This window comes from Bos grunniens, chromosome 8 (genome assembly GCF_055505025.1).
Source record: "Bos grunniens cultivar Pamir isolate PY7600 chromosome 8, Bosgru_T2T1.0, whole genome shotgun sequence".
NCBI lineage: Eukaryota > Metazoa > Chordata > Mammalia > Artiodactyla > Bovidae > Bos > Bos grunniens.
This window is the reverse complement of record NC_141172.1, coordinates 24,131,288-24,151,520: the sequence shown is the minus strand read 5'-3', so window position 1 is coordinate 24,151,520 and position 20,233 is coordinate 24,131,288. Positions and strand designations below refer to the sequence as shown.

Genomic DNA, 20,233 nt, shown 5'->3' with positions numbered 1-20,233 from the left:
CCAGAAAGTTGTAAGCTAACAGCAGCAGTTAAGAAATATTTTTATAATTCCACATGCAGATCAAGTATCCTTGACTAAAGAATTTTCACAATAAGTTAGATTCTCATTTATTTGGAATGATTTAGGTATGGCTCTAAGTGAATGTAGAGGCATATCTTGGATAAGTATATGCTCAACAACTTAATGCTTTAGCTATATTTTTAAATAATCATTTTAAGTTTGTCTTACTATGATGGATTTTACCTATAATTCTAAAACTCCTAAAGTGATACAGTTAAAGAATTGCCTTCCCTTTGTAGCATTCCCACATTTTATTTGTTTTCTAGTTTGAAGGTTTTTATTTAAAAAAAAAAAAAACAACAACTTTAATTTCATAGAGACATTGAATAAATAATTAAGTAGATGAAAGAATGTGTTTCTATTTCCCTTTCTAACTTTCTTTCCCACCCAGCAGCAATGTGTTTTTATTATAGATCCAAATGGGTCATAGATCCAAATGCCCAGCTAGATTTTAGGTAACTATACCTTTTCCTAAAGATTTTACTGCCTCAAAGATTGTCCAAAATCAGAAGAACCAACTCTTTTAAGACTAAAGAAAAAGAAGAGAAAAAGATTGAGTTAAAAATAAGATGAAATAATATGAAATACCGTTTTTACCAATAACATATAATGATTTTTTGGTCCCCAAATGACATATTTATGTAAAAGACTTTCTGGTTAATTTGGCATAGAATTACTTATACAGTATTTTATTTTTCCAATGTACTCTTCTCCAGAGCCCTCTGTGTTCACTGTTAAATGAGAAAATTTTAGAATGGGAATAATCATGAATCTCATGCAAATATAAAATAAACATCTGTCAAAGATTGTATTGACTTCATTAATTAATGAAGAAACTAGGAAGATGTTACAACCAATTCAAAGGAAATTTAAAAGAGCCAAACATATTCAGGCAAATAAGAATGCTGAAATGAATTTACAAGTAGATGCAAAATGGGTCTATCTACAGGACAACCAATTACATTCCACTACACACAATCCACTGGACGGTAGTGGATTGGCAGTCCATTGTCTGCCTACAATGCGGGAGACCCAGGTTCGATCCCTGGGTCAGGAAGATCCCCTGGAGAAGTAAATAGCAACCCACTCCAATATTCTTGCCAGGAAAATCCCATGGACAGAGAAGCGTGGTTGGCTACTGCCCATGGGGTCGCAAAGAGTCAGATACGACTGAGCAACTTCACTCACAGACACAATTAATCCTCATTTCTATGAGCCTGAATCACTTTCATGATCAATTTTCTACAATTTATAGAGTAAAAATAACTCACAGTTATTTAAAATCTCAGAAATTTAAAAATTTTGCAATAATCAGAAAGAATGCACTGAACTGAATACCCAGTAATATTTAGGGTCTGTTTTAAAGTTGTGATAATTTTTTCCTACACTATTAAGTTTATTCCCTCCTCACCCCTCACCCTAAAACCACCAAAGAAAGAATAAAAATAAATATACAGCCCCTGCTGCTGCTGCTAAGTCGCTTCAGTCGTGTCCAACTCTGTGCGACCCCATAGATGGCAGCCCACCAGGCTCCCCCGTCCCTGGGATTCTCCAGGCAAGAGCACTGGAGTGGGTTGCCATTTCCTTCTCCAATGCATGGAAGTGAAAAGTCAAAGGGAAGTCGCTCAGTCGGGTCCGACCCTCAGCGACCCTGGTAGGCAGTGCCTGCGGCCTACCAGGTTCCTCCGTCCATGGAATTTTCCACTATCAACTTATAATTCAAATGTTGTAAGATTGGAAACTAAACTAAAATTAAATATCTGTAATGTGATTTCCTGCAAGTTTCAGTTTGTATTTTGAAACTAGAGAATGAGCTGAGGCTCGTAACAACATCAAAATAGCACTACAGAGCTACTATATTGTGCTACTCATATTTTGAATAATCCCAATGATTTTTTTAGACAAATGCACATGTGAAAGGAGGAGAGAGAAAAGGAAGAGGAGAAAAGTTGAATATCAGACTATGTGTATAAAACTAGAGCTAAGTGGATAATACCTGAGGTGACATGAGACTAAGTGAATTGTTTCCCTGTAGCATCATATAAATAAAGTGATAGTTTTATTACTTCAGAAATGTCCATGCTTCTGACTCCATAATAGCCACTAATAAACTAAACCACTTTGGGATTTTACAAGTGAGTTTGATTATCACTTACCTATTTTGTTATAGGGACTGTGGTTACACCTCTAATTAAAGGATAAGCATTTTGGTAGTGAAATGAACAATGAAGCTTGCAAACAGAAGAAACATAAATTATTTACGTGCCAAGTTTCTGTTCATTTGTTTGTTTTACCCTGGAGATGGGAAAACTAAATGCAGAATCATATCAATCATTTCTGAAGCTCAAGCCCACCACTTAAAGAACTCACTTATTCAAGCCATTCCTCATTCTTCTGGCAATCATGCTGCTAACCAAAAGAATAGTTAAGTTGCCTAAATTAAACTTCAATAATACATTGTACGTGTGTACATCAAGACAATTAACATGCAGATTTTTATTTTTTTAATATAAATTTATTTTAATAACATGCAGATTTTTAGAAAGCACATTGACTCCATTTTAAAGGTCACACTTTAAAGGTTCTAACTCAGCAAGAACTACTCAACTTCTAAACATTTCAGTTAAACCTCCAGGCTCATTTGACTGCCCTCTCCCTGACCTTTGTTCCTCCCACTTGTGGCCAGAAAGCTCAAGATAGTAAATACAGAGTTGGGAGATCCAGAGATGTGGGGGAAGGTTTCATATGAAAAAACAGTTATTATTCATTTGGCCATTTGCACTATTAGATATTTTTCTTTTGAAATACAATCTTCTGCCTTCAGTGAGAGAGAATATTATATCATCCAGTGTATGCACTAGAGAAATTAAACTGAGTGCCAAAAGACAGCACCACTTAAAGACCAAATTGTTCTTAATTGGTGTGAATTTGATGAAGACCTAAGGAGGGTGGGTTGGGAGATATGCCAATAAGTCTGTCTGACACTTGATAAGGTTCTCATTTGGGAGACATAAAGTAGATTAACCCTAAGTATCCAAATAGTCAAAAATATACACATACCCACAACACACATGATTCTTTTTTCATTTAGATGCTGCTTTAAAATAAACAAGTCTCAATCCTGGCAATTGAGAATTCATGGAGCAGTGGCATCTCTTTCTACTTTCTGTGATTTTGGTGTATCTTCCCAGTCCTGGAAAGAGAACAAATGCAAAGTGATTCATGTTATAGGCAGGGAGAGCTGAGGGTTTATTTGTGCATCCTTTACATTCTAGATTTCATTTGGGACTCACTTTTAATCTAGGAGGTAAAATATAAATCAATTTAGCTACTTGTCATTCTCATAAGTTTATTTATGTGGGAAAAGATGGAGACAGATGCCTAAAATAAATTTTGAGGGAACTGATGAATCTCAGTGTGCTTGACATGTCCACTAAATGTTCTGTAGAAGGAGTTGGAAAACTACAACCCAATAGCCAAATTTAGACGCTTCCATCTCCCTTCCCATTCCCCACCCCAGTTTTTATAAATAAAGTTTTATTGGAACACAGCCACACTCATTTGTTTCATATTGCCTGTGGCTGCTTTCACAGAGTTAAGTTTTGCAACAACAAAGACCCACACACATAGCCCACAGAATCTAAAATCTCCCCTGTCTCTTTACCAAAAAATCTATCTGATTCTTAGTCTTTTGTAATGGTCACTGAAAAGGGCTATTATAGCCGACAGAGTAATAATCCTTACTGGATTGGAAAAGCTAATAGGTTACTGTTCTTTCTGAGATCTTGTCATCTTTTTTATTTGAAAACAAAATTCAGGACCACATTATTAAAGAAGCAGTATTCATCACTGTTATCAAAGTTTAAAGACATATCACTTGCTTTGGGGTTTCTCTCATATATACAATAGTATGGGGTATATTTTCCTTTCTGTCTATTACCTGGGTTGTAAAATTCACTGCTTGTATATTTTGTTATGATTTTTGTCCCAGGACTCAGGCAGACAGATGTGAATGTATAGTAAGGGGGTTAAAACTATTTTGATTGCAGAGTTTGGTTTTATATTCCTAAAAGACGGCTACAGGTAGCATTATTTAAAGAGAGAAAGATACTTTAATCTTATTGGATGCGTTCTCCCTACTACATTCCCGAGGTGCCAGAAGATGGAGTCAGGAATTAAAAAACGAAAGAGGGAGGCGACCTTGTGATGAGAATTTCTTGGGAATGATTCGGGGTGATGCTTCCTCCTTAATCCACCTTCCTGACACGATTGTGTATGACCCTCATCCTCCTCTCGGGGGTGGCTCTTCAAAGGTAGCAAGTGTCAAATCCTTTGTCAGGGGACCCCTCCCTGCCTCAGACACCGTGACTCTGGGTCTCTGTTCCCGTCTCCCTGCTCAGGACACAGCCCAGGTTCAGGCCACAACTTTGTTTTGCTTCTTCCAGTTTGAAAACTTGGATCAATTTCCTGTTAGAATTTCAGCTTCTCTAAACTAGATGGGAACTATTTTCACTTGTTGGGACTTAATGCTATAACCTTCTTATCACTTCTTTCCTTCTCTGCCAAAATCAGGGTTAAAGAGCCAGATTTGCATGCCTCCTCAGCACGACTCCCAGTGCAAAAGCAGTAGGATCATAGAAAAAAAATTTTTTAAGATTTGTATTCCAAAGTCCTTTCTCCAGATTATTATACTAACTTTGTGAAAATGTTAGTGGTGCCCTCAGGGATTTTTTTCCCTGGATACTTCTCAAGGTCATTGCAGACATGGCAATTGTTGATTAGTTGGAGGAAAACAGTCTTTTTTTCTTTTTTTTTTGGAATTTGGATATTGTCCTACATTCTAGAGAAACTCAGGGAAGTTCTCATTAATGTGACTTCGCTTGGTGGGGAGGGACTGAAGGCTGTCAAACAAACATGTATGGATGCAAAACCCCTCGTTTACAGTGACATGCCTGTGGATTTAAATTTGTAGCAAGGCTTTTCTCTCAGATATAAAAAGAATCGCAGGCCAAACTAATTCAAAGAATGTGTGAGGAACAAGGCTTTGCTCCATTCTTAGAAACTTAAAAAAAAAAATCCTCTTTCTCTTTCTATATATAAATAAATCTTGGGAAGCACATTGAGCAAAAAAGCAAAGAAAGTTACAGAATCTGAAATCCAGACTAAAACAAAGAAATATATATACTTCCTTAAATATCTCTAAGGGCTTACTTTGTTATAGTTTTTAGTATCAGTATTAGTCTGGTGTAAGAATAGCCAACATCTCGCAGGAGGCACAAGGGCTGGAATTTAGATCAAGAGAGAAGAAATCAGTTCCCTGCTCTGAAGAGCCACCACTGTGGGTGCAAAGCTGGGAGAAAGCAGGTGGTCTGTGGCTGGAATATCTTCCAGCTGGGGGTTCATGTGACACGCACGAAGAAACCAATCCAGAGACTGGCAGATGAGCTCGTGGGCTGCACTGAAGCACCCAGCACAGGACAGGACAGGGTGGCAGAGCCCTGAGCACGTCCTGAGACGGCCCTGGGCCCCAGTGGCAGGTGGGATGTGGCCCCTCCCGGTGCCTGCGGTCTCCTGCTTGGGGCTTCTCATCCTGTCCTCTTGTTTGCTTGCGGACTGCAGGTTCATCCCAGAGGCCTGGTCGGCCTGCACGGTCACCTGTGGTGTGGGGACCCAGGTGCGAATAGTCAGGTGCCAGGTGCTCCTGTCTTTCTCTCAGTCCGTGGCCGACCTGCCCGTTGACGAATGTGAAGGACCCAAGCCAGCGTCCCAGCGCCCCTGTTACGCAGGACCATGCCACGGGGAGACTCCCGAATTTAACCTGGAAGAGACAGATGGCCTCTTGGGTGGCCTGCAGGACTTTGACCAGCTCTACGACTGGGAGTATGAGGGCTTCACCAAGTGCTCCGAGTCCTGTGGAGGAGGTAAGAAGGGGCTAGGCCTCAGATCATTGCCCTCCTCTTGCCTTTCACTGTAGTGTCTCTCTCTGAGGGCAGCTGTGTCCCGTGATTGTCTCTAGTCCAAGAAGGCTAAGGAGGGGGAGGAAACCACTCTAAACCTAAAGCAGACTGAATGAAACACAGATGTATTTCTCTCTGGGCCTGTCTCTCTTAGACTGTCAGCTATGAGTAGCTAACACAAGTAATGCTTTTACTTTTACTTGTCATTCTGATGTTTTGCACTATATCTCAGTGTATCTGACTGAGAAACACTGCTGACACGGGGCTGGCAGTACTCTTGACATTCAGTTTTATTTGTCTATGCCCTTGCCTCAGTGCACGTGGTATGAACCCAGATCAAAGACGACAAAACCGTCTGTTGTTCCCAAGGACAGAGTACGCCACCTCTGACTTTCTCAGCTGGTCGCCAAAGTAATATCTGTTGACAAAGGGAAAGGATGTATAATGACAGTTAACACTGAGGTTACCTGGAACTGGAAGGGAGTTTAAAGATTAAAGCTGATCCCGCTGCCATTTTATCGATGTGCAAACTGAGATACAGAGAGCTGAGTGATTTTTTTCAAGATCACACATCTAGTCAGTGATATTTGGGACTAGTCCTGCTGTTTATTTCTCTGTTTAGGGTCCTTGCATCATACCTCACTTCTTTACACACTTAGAGAGTTCCTGAAGCTTTATCACTGAATGAATATTATTTAAATAGTGTTCAATGTTTCCATGTATATTAATCTGGTTCTCTTAGGTCTAGTCCATGGTGATAACAGATTCAGTCATTTTTCTATTTCAGGTGTTAGTGATGAAACAATAGTGGGAGAAGAAGGTATTTAAGTCAATAATTAATTCTTTAAGATTATGATCTTTTGTACTACTGTAAAAAATACAGTAATGGAAATGTGGTCACTGGGCTTCCCTGGTGGCTCAATTGGTAAAGAATCCTCCTGCAATGCAGGAGATTCTGGTTCAACCCTGGGTCAGGAAGATCCCCTGGAGAAGGAAATGGCTGCCCACTCTAGTATTCTTGCCTGGAAAATCCCATGGATAGAGGAGCCTGGCAGGCTACAGTCCATGGGGTCACAAAATGTCGGGCACAACTTAACGACTAAACCACCACCATATGGCTACTAACTCCCATATATACTCCCAAGAGAGATTTTGATAGGCAAGGAAAGGCTGGCTGATTTCCCATCAGATCTCCCTCCCTAGCTATCAATAACCCCTCTTGTCACATCAAGGATCTGCATTCCCAGCAAAGTTTCTTTCTTAACTGGTATAAAAATATCTATATTAAAATGATTTCCCAAACTGTCTTCTAAACCATGACATCTGGGAAACTCTTTTATAAAAGCATCTTTTGTCATTGCTGGGAATGTAAAAATACATGTGCCCAAATTGTTCATATGTAGTTGAAAAGGAATGGATAGTGGAACAAGTACAAGCAGAGAATCAATTTTCTCCATCAGGTCACTTTGTAAGCATTTAATAGTCTTGACCTTGAGGCTCTCATTTGTTTCTAAGTCTTCCAATTTCAGACCATGGAGTTCTTAAGTGTTTTCATGGAGAGTCTGTTATTTTAAAACCTAAAATTTTCCATCTGATTCTGGAAGACAGTTTCTTGGAACTCTACTCATCCATGTTGCTGGGGGCGCCCACCACTCACAATGAGGACATCTTTTCTCCCATGTTTAATGAAGGAGAAATGTTGAGTAAGCTCTGATGATCTCTGGGCCCAGGCAAGTTAAAAGGTCAGATGGAAAGGACATAGCCAGTGGCTGCAGTTGCTTCATTGCAATATAAGGAACTACTCAGGATTTCGGATGGTGTGTGTTTATCCCCAGTTTCCATGATCATCTGAATTGAATGATCATGATCTTTTGTCTGAAACAAATGTGCTTTGAAAAAAATTATTTCTGCCCTCTATTATGATTCTCTAAGCCAAGTGAACTTTATGAGCAGATAGGGAAAATGATGCCTTAGTGGAACATGTAAATAACCAGATACCTTTATCTTTACAATTCTAACCATTCTGCTAACCAGAGGCATAAAATTCAAATCACTGAGAGTGTGTGAACTGTTTTTCATTTAAAATGTTTTCAGAATATATTGATTTGGAAATAATATTTGTATGCTTCATATACAATTTATCTATGCTTATAGGATCTGAGGAGATATTTGTATAACATAAAGTGTACATCATTTATATCCAAGGCAGGGAAAGTTCCTGAAATGTCTTAGGTCTTTAACTGTCAACAACTATGCATGCTTACTTATAGTTGTGTCATTGTGCCACGGTAATATATCTTGCCTAAAATGTTAAAAGTTGAGAATGCCAAAGTGGTGAAAATATGCTTGGGTCATATAATCCATATGATGCCCAAACACACTAAAAAATTATTTCAGTATATAAGACATGTATATTAAATTTTTTAAATTTATTTTTAATTGGAGGATAATTGCTTTATAATATTGTGTTGGTTTCTGCCATACATCAATATGAATCAGCCATATGTATACATATGTCCCCTCCCTCTTGAACCTGCCTCCCAACTCCCACCTAGTCATATAGCAAATTCCCACTGGCTATCTGTTTTACGTATGGCAGTAGATAAGTTTCCAGTCTGCTCTCTCCATTCGTCCCACCCTCTCCTTCCCCACCTGTGTCCACAAGTCCATTCTCTGTGTCTGCATCTCCACTGCTGCCCTGCAGATAGGTTCATCAGCACCATCTTTCTAGATTCCATATATATGTGTTAACATACGATATTTGTTTTTCTCTGATTTACTTCACTCTCTAATAGGCTCTAGGTTCATCCACCTCATTAGAATTGATTCAAATGTGTTCCTGCTTATGGCTGAGTAATATTCCATTGTATACATGTACTACAACTTCTTTATCCATTCATCTGTCAATGGACAATCTAGGTTGTTTCCGGGTATAGGACGTGTATATTTTGAAGTCATTGTTTGGCAGTAACATTTTATGGTATTATCACCTTTGATCTACACCAAAATATAACCCACAAGGCTGAAGACATTTTTAATCATTCCGCTGAAGCCAATAAAAAATGTGCAGGATTAACAGATTTTAAATCAATTTGAGGTTATACTAATTTTATTGTTTTTGCCATCTCAAAAGATGAAATTGGATAGACACAGAAGTTACCTTTCACCCAGTAGAGGTAGTAACCAGAAGGAACGTGTTAGTAATTTAGGCTGTAGCTGATGGCTGCATTTCCCTGAGTTCTCATCAAATATTAGGTAGCAATTATGCTATTTTGGGAGATATAAACAATGAAAACTCCATTTTCTGAAAGATGGAAAGTGAGCCTAATCTGTTCAGACCTGTGTCCCGGGTCCCACTATCATCTCCTGGTTATATTTTAATTTCCCATATGTGAATGGATAGGTGTAGTCAAGGACAGCAGATCTGAACCTGAACAGCTGTATTGTTGATCTCTTAAATGGTAAAATTGATATTAAAGTCTAGCTGAGGGAAGACTTGAAGCTGACATCAGCAAGTATTAATATTAAAAGGTGAAATCCTTTCTCTCTTGTTCCCTTTTCCTTATCAATCCTCTCTCTTTGCTCTGTCAAGAAAGAAAACTCAGAATCAGAAAAGATCTTGGGTAAGTGTGTGTTCTTTGTTGGTTTACAATGTCCTTCTGGGCGAGTGAGTTATCCCATTGAAAAGAGTATACACTTGATGAGTTAACTTCTCTCAAGCCTGCCTGACTGCCCTGAGCCAAGTAGACTGTGAGCTCAGGTGAAGTCTTCAGACATCTTCCCTCTTCACCTTCCCACACCGCCATCCCCAGGCTGCTCTCTCACGCTTCCTCCAGGCCCCCATTCCCACCACCTTGGCCCAAATTGCACACTGTGCTTTGGAATACCCTGCCCTTTAGGCATCTCATTCGTTCATGCCACAAAAATGTCTTGTGTTGACCACAGGGCTGGTCCCAGATCCTCCTTCATTACACAGAGCTCTGCCCTTAGGCGCCACCACTCCAGGCCCCACCCAGGAATGCTATGACAACAGAGCCCTGAACCATCATGAGGCCATCCTTCTAGAAGGTAGTAACTCTGGAATGCTTCTGAATCTCAGCAATTAAAGGTGAGAAATCAACTTTAAAAAATCACCCCAAAGGTGATTTTTAACCTGAACTAGGATTATTCGGTGGAGTCACATAAACTTGTTCCATGTGTCTCAGAAGGTTTCCTGTGTAGAGACTTTAACCCTTGCAACCCCATTCCATGCAGGCTTGGAAGGACCTCAGTTCTATAAACCAGGCTTCACAAAGGGGAAACGGGTTACATCACTTAATATACCCCTCCACACATGACCCTCCCCTCAAAGCAAGCCCTTTCATATGAGACAGGAGACAAAAACTGTGTAATCACTTCCTCCTTCAGGTACTGTTAACTCAAATTCATGAGCTTTTCAATAGCTGACTAAAGCCAAAATATCTTTTATATTAGAGCAACGTTTCGAATCTCTGAAATACTACCAGGTCGGCAGATGAATTGAAACCTTAATTTCGAACAGAATCACAGCTCTAGATTCTGTATGGTGTAGTTCGCCTTGTCCACAGCTTGTCGTCACGACCTTAATAATGCCAGACTATTCCAGTGGGAAGTATCAACGATGATACCAATAATTTTTTATGAAATGTTTTGCTATATTATCATACCATGAATTTCAAGAGGCTCATCCCAGCTGCAACCAGGAGAACACCCTGGAGTCAGCATTCCAGAATATGATGGAATATCTTTAATGTCTAGCATAAATCTCCAATGCTCCACCCTGAACTGGCTGTGATATATTTAAATTAAATTTTTAAAGCCCACAAAATGGCTTAGAAAAAAGAAAACTGACATTCACAGCTACAGGGTAAATACTGTGACGGTTTTTTAATGTTTGATTTGTCAGACTTAATCCAAAAAAAAAAAGGCAGTTCTGATTCTGACTTTAAAATGTCACTTTTTAAATGATGGTCTTGGTGAGTGACCTTTCTAAGTCAGTGTAACATCACCTCGGGAAACATGTGCCTGTGATCGGAGTGAGAACTTCTTGGGGGAACATAGGATAGATAGGAGGAAGAGAGTAACAGGCCTGATAAGTGATAGGTCAGTTGTACTATATTAGGTACTACCTAATGAAGCAATGCAGAAAATTTTAAAAAGAAAGTGTATATGTATTTATACATAAAACTAATTTTATGGGTTGTCACATACTCTGCCATAACCATATACAAATGTTTAACAACAGATATCTTTCTCTGAATGTATAAATATATATATATGCTTATACACACACACACATATATGGCTATAAATGACTAACAGCAAATTATCAAGAATGTCCTGTTTCTCTTCTTTCAACTGAATTCTGCTGAAATGATTCCAGAGAAATGTGTAGGTTATTCCTGAAGATCTCCAGCAGCTATAACAGCCTCATAGTATTTTTAAATGTCAATGTTTTCAGTCATTAAAGCTCCAGTGCTAAAGCACACGCAGTGCCACTTCATCATCTATCAACTGTAAGCTTAGCAAGTCTTTTCACCCTTCTAAGCCTGTTTCCTTATCTGTAAAATGGGGATAAAGTAGAGTCTTGTGGAGTTATTGAGAGGTTTGAATGGGGCATGTCAAGCTCCTTGCCTCAGTACTTGGCTAATAATGTGCACTCTATGAATTTTTCCTATTGCTGTCATGACTTTGGGAAGCCGGGTGAAATGTCTTGACACTGTATTATCAGGTTACATGTGTTCCCGCCCCATGAAAACCCACCAAGTGACTATATGCCAGTCCCTCCTCAAACTCCTATTTTACTAGGTCTGTGGTCAGGGGTGCGTGGGTAGTGGTAGGAACATTGTCTTCCATGAATGCCATCATTAGGTATCTTGCTCTCTCTCTTTGCTCCAACTTCCCAAGTGGCCCTGTGTTAGTTGCTTAGTCATGTCCAACTCTTTGTGTCCACGTGAACTGTAGCCCACCAGGCTCCTGTGTCCATGGGATCCTCCAGGCAAGAATACTGGAGTGGGTTGCCGTGTCCTCTCCTCTGGGGGATCTTCCTGACTCAGGGATGGAACTCAGGTCTGCTGCAAGGCAGGCAGATTCTTTGCCATCTGAGCACCAGGGAAGACCCCAAGCAGCTCTAAGTCACTAAAGAAATGAACCAAACTCAATAGGAAACCAGAAAAGCACTGGATGCAAGGCCCCAGATGCATAGCAGTTTACAGAATGCTGGCTATCCATGTGGCTCTGGGCCTGCCTTCCAAGTATAGTCATCTCCTGTTGATTAAAATATAATGTGTGAAGTCTTGGGGTCATTATTTTGGTCACCCTGCTCTCCTTCTGCTTTAAATTATCCTGTTTCAGCATGGGCAGCTGCATAGCTGGGTGGTGGTTTTTCAAGCATTTCAGCAGTCTTGGTAGCAGCCTCCCCCACAATGGGAGAGCTGCCCTGCTTAAGGGGCACAAACTCCTGAGTGCTTTCTCCAGACAGACTGATGCCTGACGAGATGGGCAATCACAAGCTTTCAACTGCCTGACACGCAGCTAGTCTTCCCAGTCTCAGAGACCTCCCACCAGCTGCCTGTCTACACTTGCTCACCCCCCACATGCCTGTTCTGGCCTTGATGGGTGTCATCTGTACACAGGTGTCCAGGAGGCTGTGGTGAGCTGCCTGAACAAACAGACCCGGGAGCCCGTGGATGAGAACCTGTGCGTGACCAGCCGGCGGCCCCCCCAGCTTCTGAAATCCTGCAGTTTGGATCCCTGCCCGGCAAGGTAAGGGGTGCGCCAGCCACCCTGCTGCCCAGGAGTGTGTTCAGAATGGGGTTTGTGTGTCTGTCCGTGGGCAAGATCAGAACGCTTATTGTTACCCAGTGTTTTGAAAACCAATTAGCATCAGTTCAAACTCTTAGTCAAATCCACTTAAAGTTAATTGAAACCAGGGCTTTGGAATTCTAGCCCAGCGATCATGCTCAGGGTCCAGAAGGCTCCGTGCACAAAGGAAGGCCCCGTGGTGTGGCCGGAATGTGCCTGGGCTCCACTGATGCTTTCTTCCCAGGGGAACGTGAACTGACCACAGAAGGTAGGGTCTTTGCCACCTCTCAGCCTGTGTCCCAAGCCCTCCCACCCTCATAACAGATCGGCTTGTGGGTTGCAGGAACTGAAGGATCTGGGTGGTATCACTGAGCCACCATGAAATGCCTCTGCACACACCATGCAGATTCATTATAGCATGCTCTGGAGTGTGCATGTGTCATTTCACATGCAGAAAATCGATTAGAGCATTTCATTGTTCACCCCTGCCTGGGTCTCATTATTATCCAACCTTGAGTTTTAGTTCATCAGTGCAGTCACTGCTTCGTTCCACACAATTTTATGGTGTCTTGGGAGACTTGCCTTCAGGTACTTGTTGAAGTCTCTGTAGAAGCTCAACCATCTCATCTATGATTCTGGTTTCCAAGGGGAGACATTTAAAGAACCAAAGCCAGTCTTGCAAGTCTGCTGATGGGATGAGGAATGTTCCCAGATCAAATCCTAGATGAGAAGGGGGTTGCTGTTACTGAAGGATATTTCTTGTGATTCTATAGAGTATCACACAAGAAGCAATGTGTTGCCTCTAAGAATTAATGATAGCTTTCTGGTCAAGCTAATACTGCTTGTCTTACTTCTCAGTCAATTCAGTTCAGTTCAGTTCAGTCAACTAGTTGTGTCCGACTCTTTGCAACCCCATGAACTGCAGCACACCAGGCCTCCCTGTCCATCACCAACTCCTGGAGTCCACCCAAACCCATGTCCATCGAGTCAGTGATGCCATCCAACGATCTCATCCTCTGTCGTCCCCTTCTCCTTCTGCCCTCAATCTTTCCCAGCATCAGGGTCTTTTCAAATGAGTCAGCTCTTCGCATCAGGTGGCCAAAGTATTGGAGTTTCAGCTTCAACATCAGTCCTTCCAATGAACACCCAGGACTGATCTCCTTTAGGATGGACTGGTTGGATCTCCTTGCAGTCCAAGTAACTCTCAAGAGTCTTCTCCAACACCACAGTTCAAAAAGCATCAATTCTTCGGCACTCAGCTTTCTTTATAGTCCAACTCTCACATCCATACATGACCACTGGAAAAACCATAGCCTTGACTAGACAGACCTTTGTTGGCAGAGTAACGTCTCTGGTTTTGAATATGCTATCTAGGTTGGTCATAACTTTCCTTCTAAGGAGTAAGCGTCTTTTAATTTCATGGCTGCAGTCACCATCTGCAGTGATTTTGGAGCCCCAAAAAATAAAGTCTGACACTGTTTCCACTGTTTCCCCATCTATTTGCCATCAAGTGATGAGACTGGATGCCATGATCTTAGTTTTCTGAATGTTGAGCTTTAAGCCAACTTTTTCACTCTCCTCTTTCACGTTCATCAAAAGGCTCTTTAGTTCTTCACTTTCTGCCATAAGGGTGGTGTCATCTGCATATCTGAGTTTATTGATATTTTCTCCCAGCAGTCTTGATTCCAGCTTGTGCTTCCTCCAGCTCAGTGTTTCTCATGATGTACTCTGCATATAAGTTAAATAGACAGGATGACAATATACAGCCTTGACAAACTCCTTTTCCTATTTGGAACCAGTCTGTTGTTCCATGTCCAGTTCTAACTGTTGCTTCCTGATCTGCAAACAGGTTTCTCAAGACCAGTCTGTTGTTCCATGTCCAGTTCTAACTGTTGCTTCCTGACCTGCAAACAGGTTTCTCAAGAGGCAGGTCAGGTGGTCTGGTATTCCCATCTCTTTCAGAATTTTCCACAGTTTATTGTGATCCACACAGTCAAAGGCTTTGGCATAGTCAATAAAGCAGAAATAGATGTTTTTCTGGAACTCTCTTGCTTTTTTGATGATCCAATGGATGTTGGCAATTTGATCTCTGGTTCCTCTGCCTTTTCTAAAACCAGCTTGAACATCTGGACGTTCACGGTTCACGTATTGCTGAAACCTGGCTTGGAGAATTTTAAGCATTACTTTACTAGTGTGTGAGATAAGTGCAATTGTGTGGTAGTTTGAGCATTCTTTGGCATTGCCTTACTTTGGGATTGGAATGAAAACTGACCTTTTCCAGTCCTGTGGCCACTGCTGAGTTTTCCAAATTTGCTGGCATATTGAGTGCAGCACTTTCACAGCATCATCTTGTAGGATTTGAAACAGCTCAACTGGAATTCCATCACCTGCACTAGCTCTGTTCATAGTGATGCTTTCTAAGGCCCACTTGACATCACATTCCAAGATGTCTGGCTCTAGGTGAGTGATCATACCATCGTGATTATCTGGGTTGTTAAGATCTCAATTAGATGCCTTTCTTTGGGGATTAGAAGATACAGATTGCAGGCCTCCTCAGATTATTTCAGGGCACACAATCCCACAGTGACACTCTCCTGCTCATCACCAGAGTTATTCTGTCTGTTGATCTGAAAAGTTGTTCTGTTGATCCCTCTTTAAGTGTAGAAGTAAAGGGGACCATTAGTGCCATATCCTCTCAGGCAACCAGAAAATCACTCAGCCACTGCTTGGAGCAGCACCTCACCCACAAGAACAGCAGGTAAAATAGAGTCAAGGGCTGGGCCACAAAAAGCCTAGATCCAGTGCATGGAATTCTGAGAAAACTTTTTCTGTGTCTGCCCACTTCTGTGTCCTTACCTCACTGTTTGTCAGTGAATCTAAGACCTAACTGTGTGGGCAAGAAGTCCAGACCCCTCTATTTGACTACAGCCTCCTATATAGGAAAAAGCAGAAGGGATATAGGAAGAACAGCCTCTGGGCACCTTGGCTACCAGATCAGGAAGCCCTGGTTCTTGTTTTAGCTCTGCCACCCACTAGCTGTGCGGCACTGACCAAGATGCCTGCCCCATCTGTGTCCACATCTGCAAAATGAACTAGCTATACAAAACGATCCAAGGTCACCAGGTCCTGTTCAAATAATCCCATAGCTCTTCATGGCTCTGTAGGCAGGAGCATTTGCGGCTGCTGCTTTGTGCTGATAATCAATATCAGTGCTATTCTGCTTGTTTACCAACACTTTAAAAACAAGCATGAGGGTCTTTCTAACCACATCTCAGTGGTGTGATGACATCCAAATGCCGTGATGACCTGAGGCAAGCCCAAGGAGTCAGTACCTGGGACAAACTAAAAATCTTCTGGGATTTTCAGCCACTAAACCCCTGCCTTCCTGGGACAGCAGAAGAAATAGGACACAAGATGTTACTTCCCATCCTCTAAGTACAGACTATAGTTAAATTAGATGAGCTTACTTTACTCTAGGACCTTTTCACTGACTGGAAAACAAAGACTCTTGTTGGGTTTAACATTGTTTCATTTGCTCCAGTTCAACCCAGGGCTTTAATTTCCACCAGCAAACCATCAGACTGAAGGGCAGAACATCTTACTGGGCACAGCCAGGGTTTTCTTCGGCCAACTGTACACAGCTGAGCTTTTGTGGAATGATGCTAGTCAAAACAACAAAGGGGCCAGAATGGCCTGATATGACTCGCTCTCTTCACCTCCCATCCAAGAGCCAAAGCAGAGTTTCATCTTAAAATGAGAGCTGGGTAGAGGTGTATCTCCTGTGGAATATTTCAGTCTGACATGAGGGGAAAAAAACCTCTCCTGCTGCATGTTTATGTCAGATGTATCTGAAAATGTGTTTAGTAGGAGTGTAGCAGTGTGTTGTTTTTCCATGCACCTTCTATTCACTGGGGACTAATTTAAATCACTGATTCACAATTCTTCTTGTGCATGGCTCAGCGTTCCCTGCACAGTTCAGCGTATTCCCTGATGGGCTCCAAGTTTCTGTACCCTGTCTTTTAGGCTCTTGGCTCATGCTGATGTCCACGTATTCAAAACAGAAAAATCCATAGCATTTTTGGTGGGATATACAGAGGTGATGTTCAAGTCTTGGTCATTAGGCTTATGACTCTTAGAGGTGGTGCTGGTTAAGAGAAGTAGCTTTTCCAGGAAGTTATTTGCCTTACTGAGCACCATGTTGGAAGCTACTTTTCTTCTCATGTATGGTCAGGTTATCTGATCACACAGAGAATACCAGAGGCCTAGCATGTCCTATCTGGGCTGTCTCTCTGAGATGAAACTAGCCATCTGATTTCCTCTGTGTGATTGGCAGAGCTGGTATCAGAAGCACATGTCCAGCTTTCACCAGGTTGAGGCAAATAAATTCTCATGCCTGACTGTGTTCTCAAGTAAGAGGTATTCTGATTGTTCCAATTTGTATGTGCGCACGTGTGCACAGACTGCCTGCATTTTTTAGGACACTTAAAAAATTGTTATTAAGTCGCTAAGTCACGTCCAACTCTTTTGCAAACCCGTGGATTGTAGCCTGTCAGGTCCCTCGGTCCTTGGGATTTCCCAGGCAAGAGTATTGGAGTCAGTATTCTTCAAAAGCCATTGCCTTTTGAAAGGGATCTTCCTGACCCAGGGAAGATCCCGATGTGTTTCCTACATTGGCAGGCAGAATTCTTTACTGCTGAGCTACCAAGAAAGCTCACTTAAAAAAATAGTAGCTGTCTATTGGAGAGGACTAGGTTTTGTTTTTTGTTTTTTTTTTAGTGCAGATTTAACTTTTTATTCAGTTCAGTTCAGTCACTCAGTCATGTCCGACTCTTTGCGACCCCATGAATCGCAGCACGCTGGGCCTCCCTGTCCATCACCAACACCCGGAGTTCACTCAGATTCATGTCCATCAAGTCAGTGATGCCATCCAGCCATCTCATCCTCTGTCGTCCCCTTCTCCTCCTGCCCCTAATCCCTCCCAGCATCAGAGTCTTTTCCAACGAGTCAATTCTTCTAATGAGGTGGCCAAAGTATTGGAGTTTCAGCTTTCGCATCAGTCCTTCCAAAGAACACGCAGGACTGATCTCCTTTAGAATGGACTGGTTGGATCTCCTTGCAGTCCAAGGGACTCTCAAGAGTCTTCTCCAACACCACAGTTCAAAAGCATCAATTCTTCTGCCCTCAGCTTTCTTCACAGTCCAACTCTCACATCCATACATGACCACTGGAAAAACCATAGCCTTGACTAGACGGACCTTTGTTGGAAAAGTAATGTCTCTGCTTTTGAATATGCTATCTAGGTTGGTCATAACTTTCCTTCCAAGGAGTAAGCGTCTTTTAATTTCATGGCTGCAGTCACCATCTGCAGTGATTTTGGAGCCCCCAAAAATAAAGTCTGACACTGTTTCCACTGTTTCCCCATCTATTTCCCATGAAGTGATGGGACCAGATGCCATGATCTTAGCTTTCTGAATGTTGAGCTTTAAGCCAAATTTTTCACACTCCTCTTTTACTTTCATCAAGAGGCTTTTTAGTTCCTCTTCACTTTCTGCCATAAGGGTGGTGTCATCTGCATATCTGAGGTGATTGATATTTCTCCCGGCAATCTTGATTCCAGCTTGTGCTTCTTCCAGCCCAGCGTTTCTCATGATGTACTCTGCATAAAAGTTAAATAAGCAGGGTGACAATATACAGCCTTGACGTACTCCTTTTCCTATTTGGAACCAGTCTGTTGTTTCATGTCCAGTTCTAACTGTTGCTTCCTGATCTGCATACAGATTTCGCAAGATCAGGTCAGGTGGTCTGGTATTCCCATCTCTTTCAGAATTTTCCACAGTTTATTGTGATCCACACAGTCAAAGGCTTTGGCATAGTCAATAAAGCAGAAATAGATATTTTTCTGGAACTCTCTTGCTTTTTTGAAGATCCAGCGGATGTTGGCAATTTGATCTCTGGTTCCTCTGCCTTTTCTAAAACCAGCTTGAACATCTGGAAGTTCACAGTTCACATATTGCTGAAGCCTGGCTTGGAGAATTTTGAGCATTACTTTACTAGCATGTGAGATGAGTGCAATTGTGTGGTAGTTTGAGTATTCTTTGGCATTGCCTTACTTTGGGATTGTAATGAAAACTGACCTTTTCCAGTCCTGTGGCCACTGCTGAGTTTTCCAAATTTGCTGGCATATTGAGTGCAACACTTTCACAGCATCATCTTTCAGGATTTGAAAGAGCTCAACTGGAATTCCATCACCTCCATTAGCTTTGTTCGTTTATTGAAGTGTAGTTAATTTACAATGTTATGTTAGTTTAGTGTATAGCAAAATGATTCAGTTATTATATATATATGTTCTTTTCCATATGTTATTATAAGATTTGAGTATAGTTCCCTGTGCTATACAGTAGATCCTTGTTGTTTATTTTATGTGCAGTATTGTACATCTCTATTTTCTGTATAGTAATTGTTGTTCAGTCACTCAGTCGTGTCCAACTCTTTGCAACCCCGTGGACTGCAGCATGCCAGACTTCCCTGTCCTTCACCATATGCCAGAGCTTGCTAAAACTCACGTCCTCTGACTCAGTGATACCATCCAACCATCTTTATCCTTTGTCATCCCTGTCTTCTCTTGCCTGCAATCTTTCCCACCATCAGGGATTTTTCTAATGAGTCAGCTCTTCGCATCAGGTGGCCAAAGCGTTGGAACTTCAGCTTCAACGTCAGTCTTTCCAATGAATATTCAGGGTTGATTTCCTTTAGGATTGACTGGTTTGATTTATTGAGTCTTCTCCAACACCACAGTTTAAAAGCAACAATTCTTTGGTGCTCAGCTTTCCTTATAGTCCAACTCTCACATCCATACATGATTACTGGAAAAACCATAGCTTTGACTACATGGATCTTTGTCAACAAAGTGATGCCTCTTCTTTTTAACATGCTATCTAGGTTGGTCATAACTTTTCTAGCAAGGAGCAAGCATCTTTTAATTTCATGGCTGCAGTCGCCATTTGCAGTGATTTTGGAGCCCAAGAAGATAAAGTCTGTCACTGTTTCCATTGTTTCCCCATGATGTTACTGGATGCCATGATCTTTGTTTTGTTTTGTTTTTTTTAAATTTTATTTTATTTTTAAACTTTACATAATTGTATTAGTTTTGCCAAATATCAAAATGAATCCATCACAGGTATACATGTGCTCCCCATCCTGAACCCTCCTCCCTCCCCATATCATCCCTCTGGGTCGTCCCAGTGCTATAGCCCCATGCATCCAGTATCGTGTATCAAACCTGGATCTTTGTTTTTTTGAATGTTGAGTTTTAAGCCAGTTTTTTCACTCTCTTCTTTCACCTTCATCAAGAAGCTCTTTAGTTCCTCTTGGCTTTCTGCCATAGGGTGGTGTCA

The 20,233-nt window shown here is 41.4% G+C and overlaps 1 protein-coding gene across 14 annotated transcripts in view; it reads left to right on the top strand.

The window, feature by feature from the left end:
* Positions 1 to 20,233, top strand: part of ADAMTSL1 (ADAMTS like 1) — a 1,112,438-nt gene that overhangs the window by 882,238 nt on the left and 209,967 nt on the right. For all 14 annotated transcript variants that reach the window (XM_086414961.1, XM_086414960.1, XM_086414965.1 and 11 more), the window contains 2 exons: positions 5,680 to 5,981; positions 12,671 to 12,800. In XM_086414961.1, the coding sequence (XP_086271087.1) occupies positions 5,680 to 5,981; positions 12,671 to 12,800 (432 nt within the window). The remainder of the gene's footprint in view (positions 1 to 5,679; positions 5,982 to 12,670; positions 12,801 to 20,233) is intronic.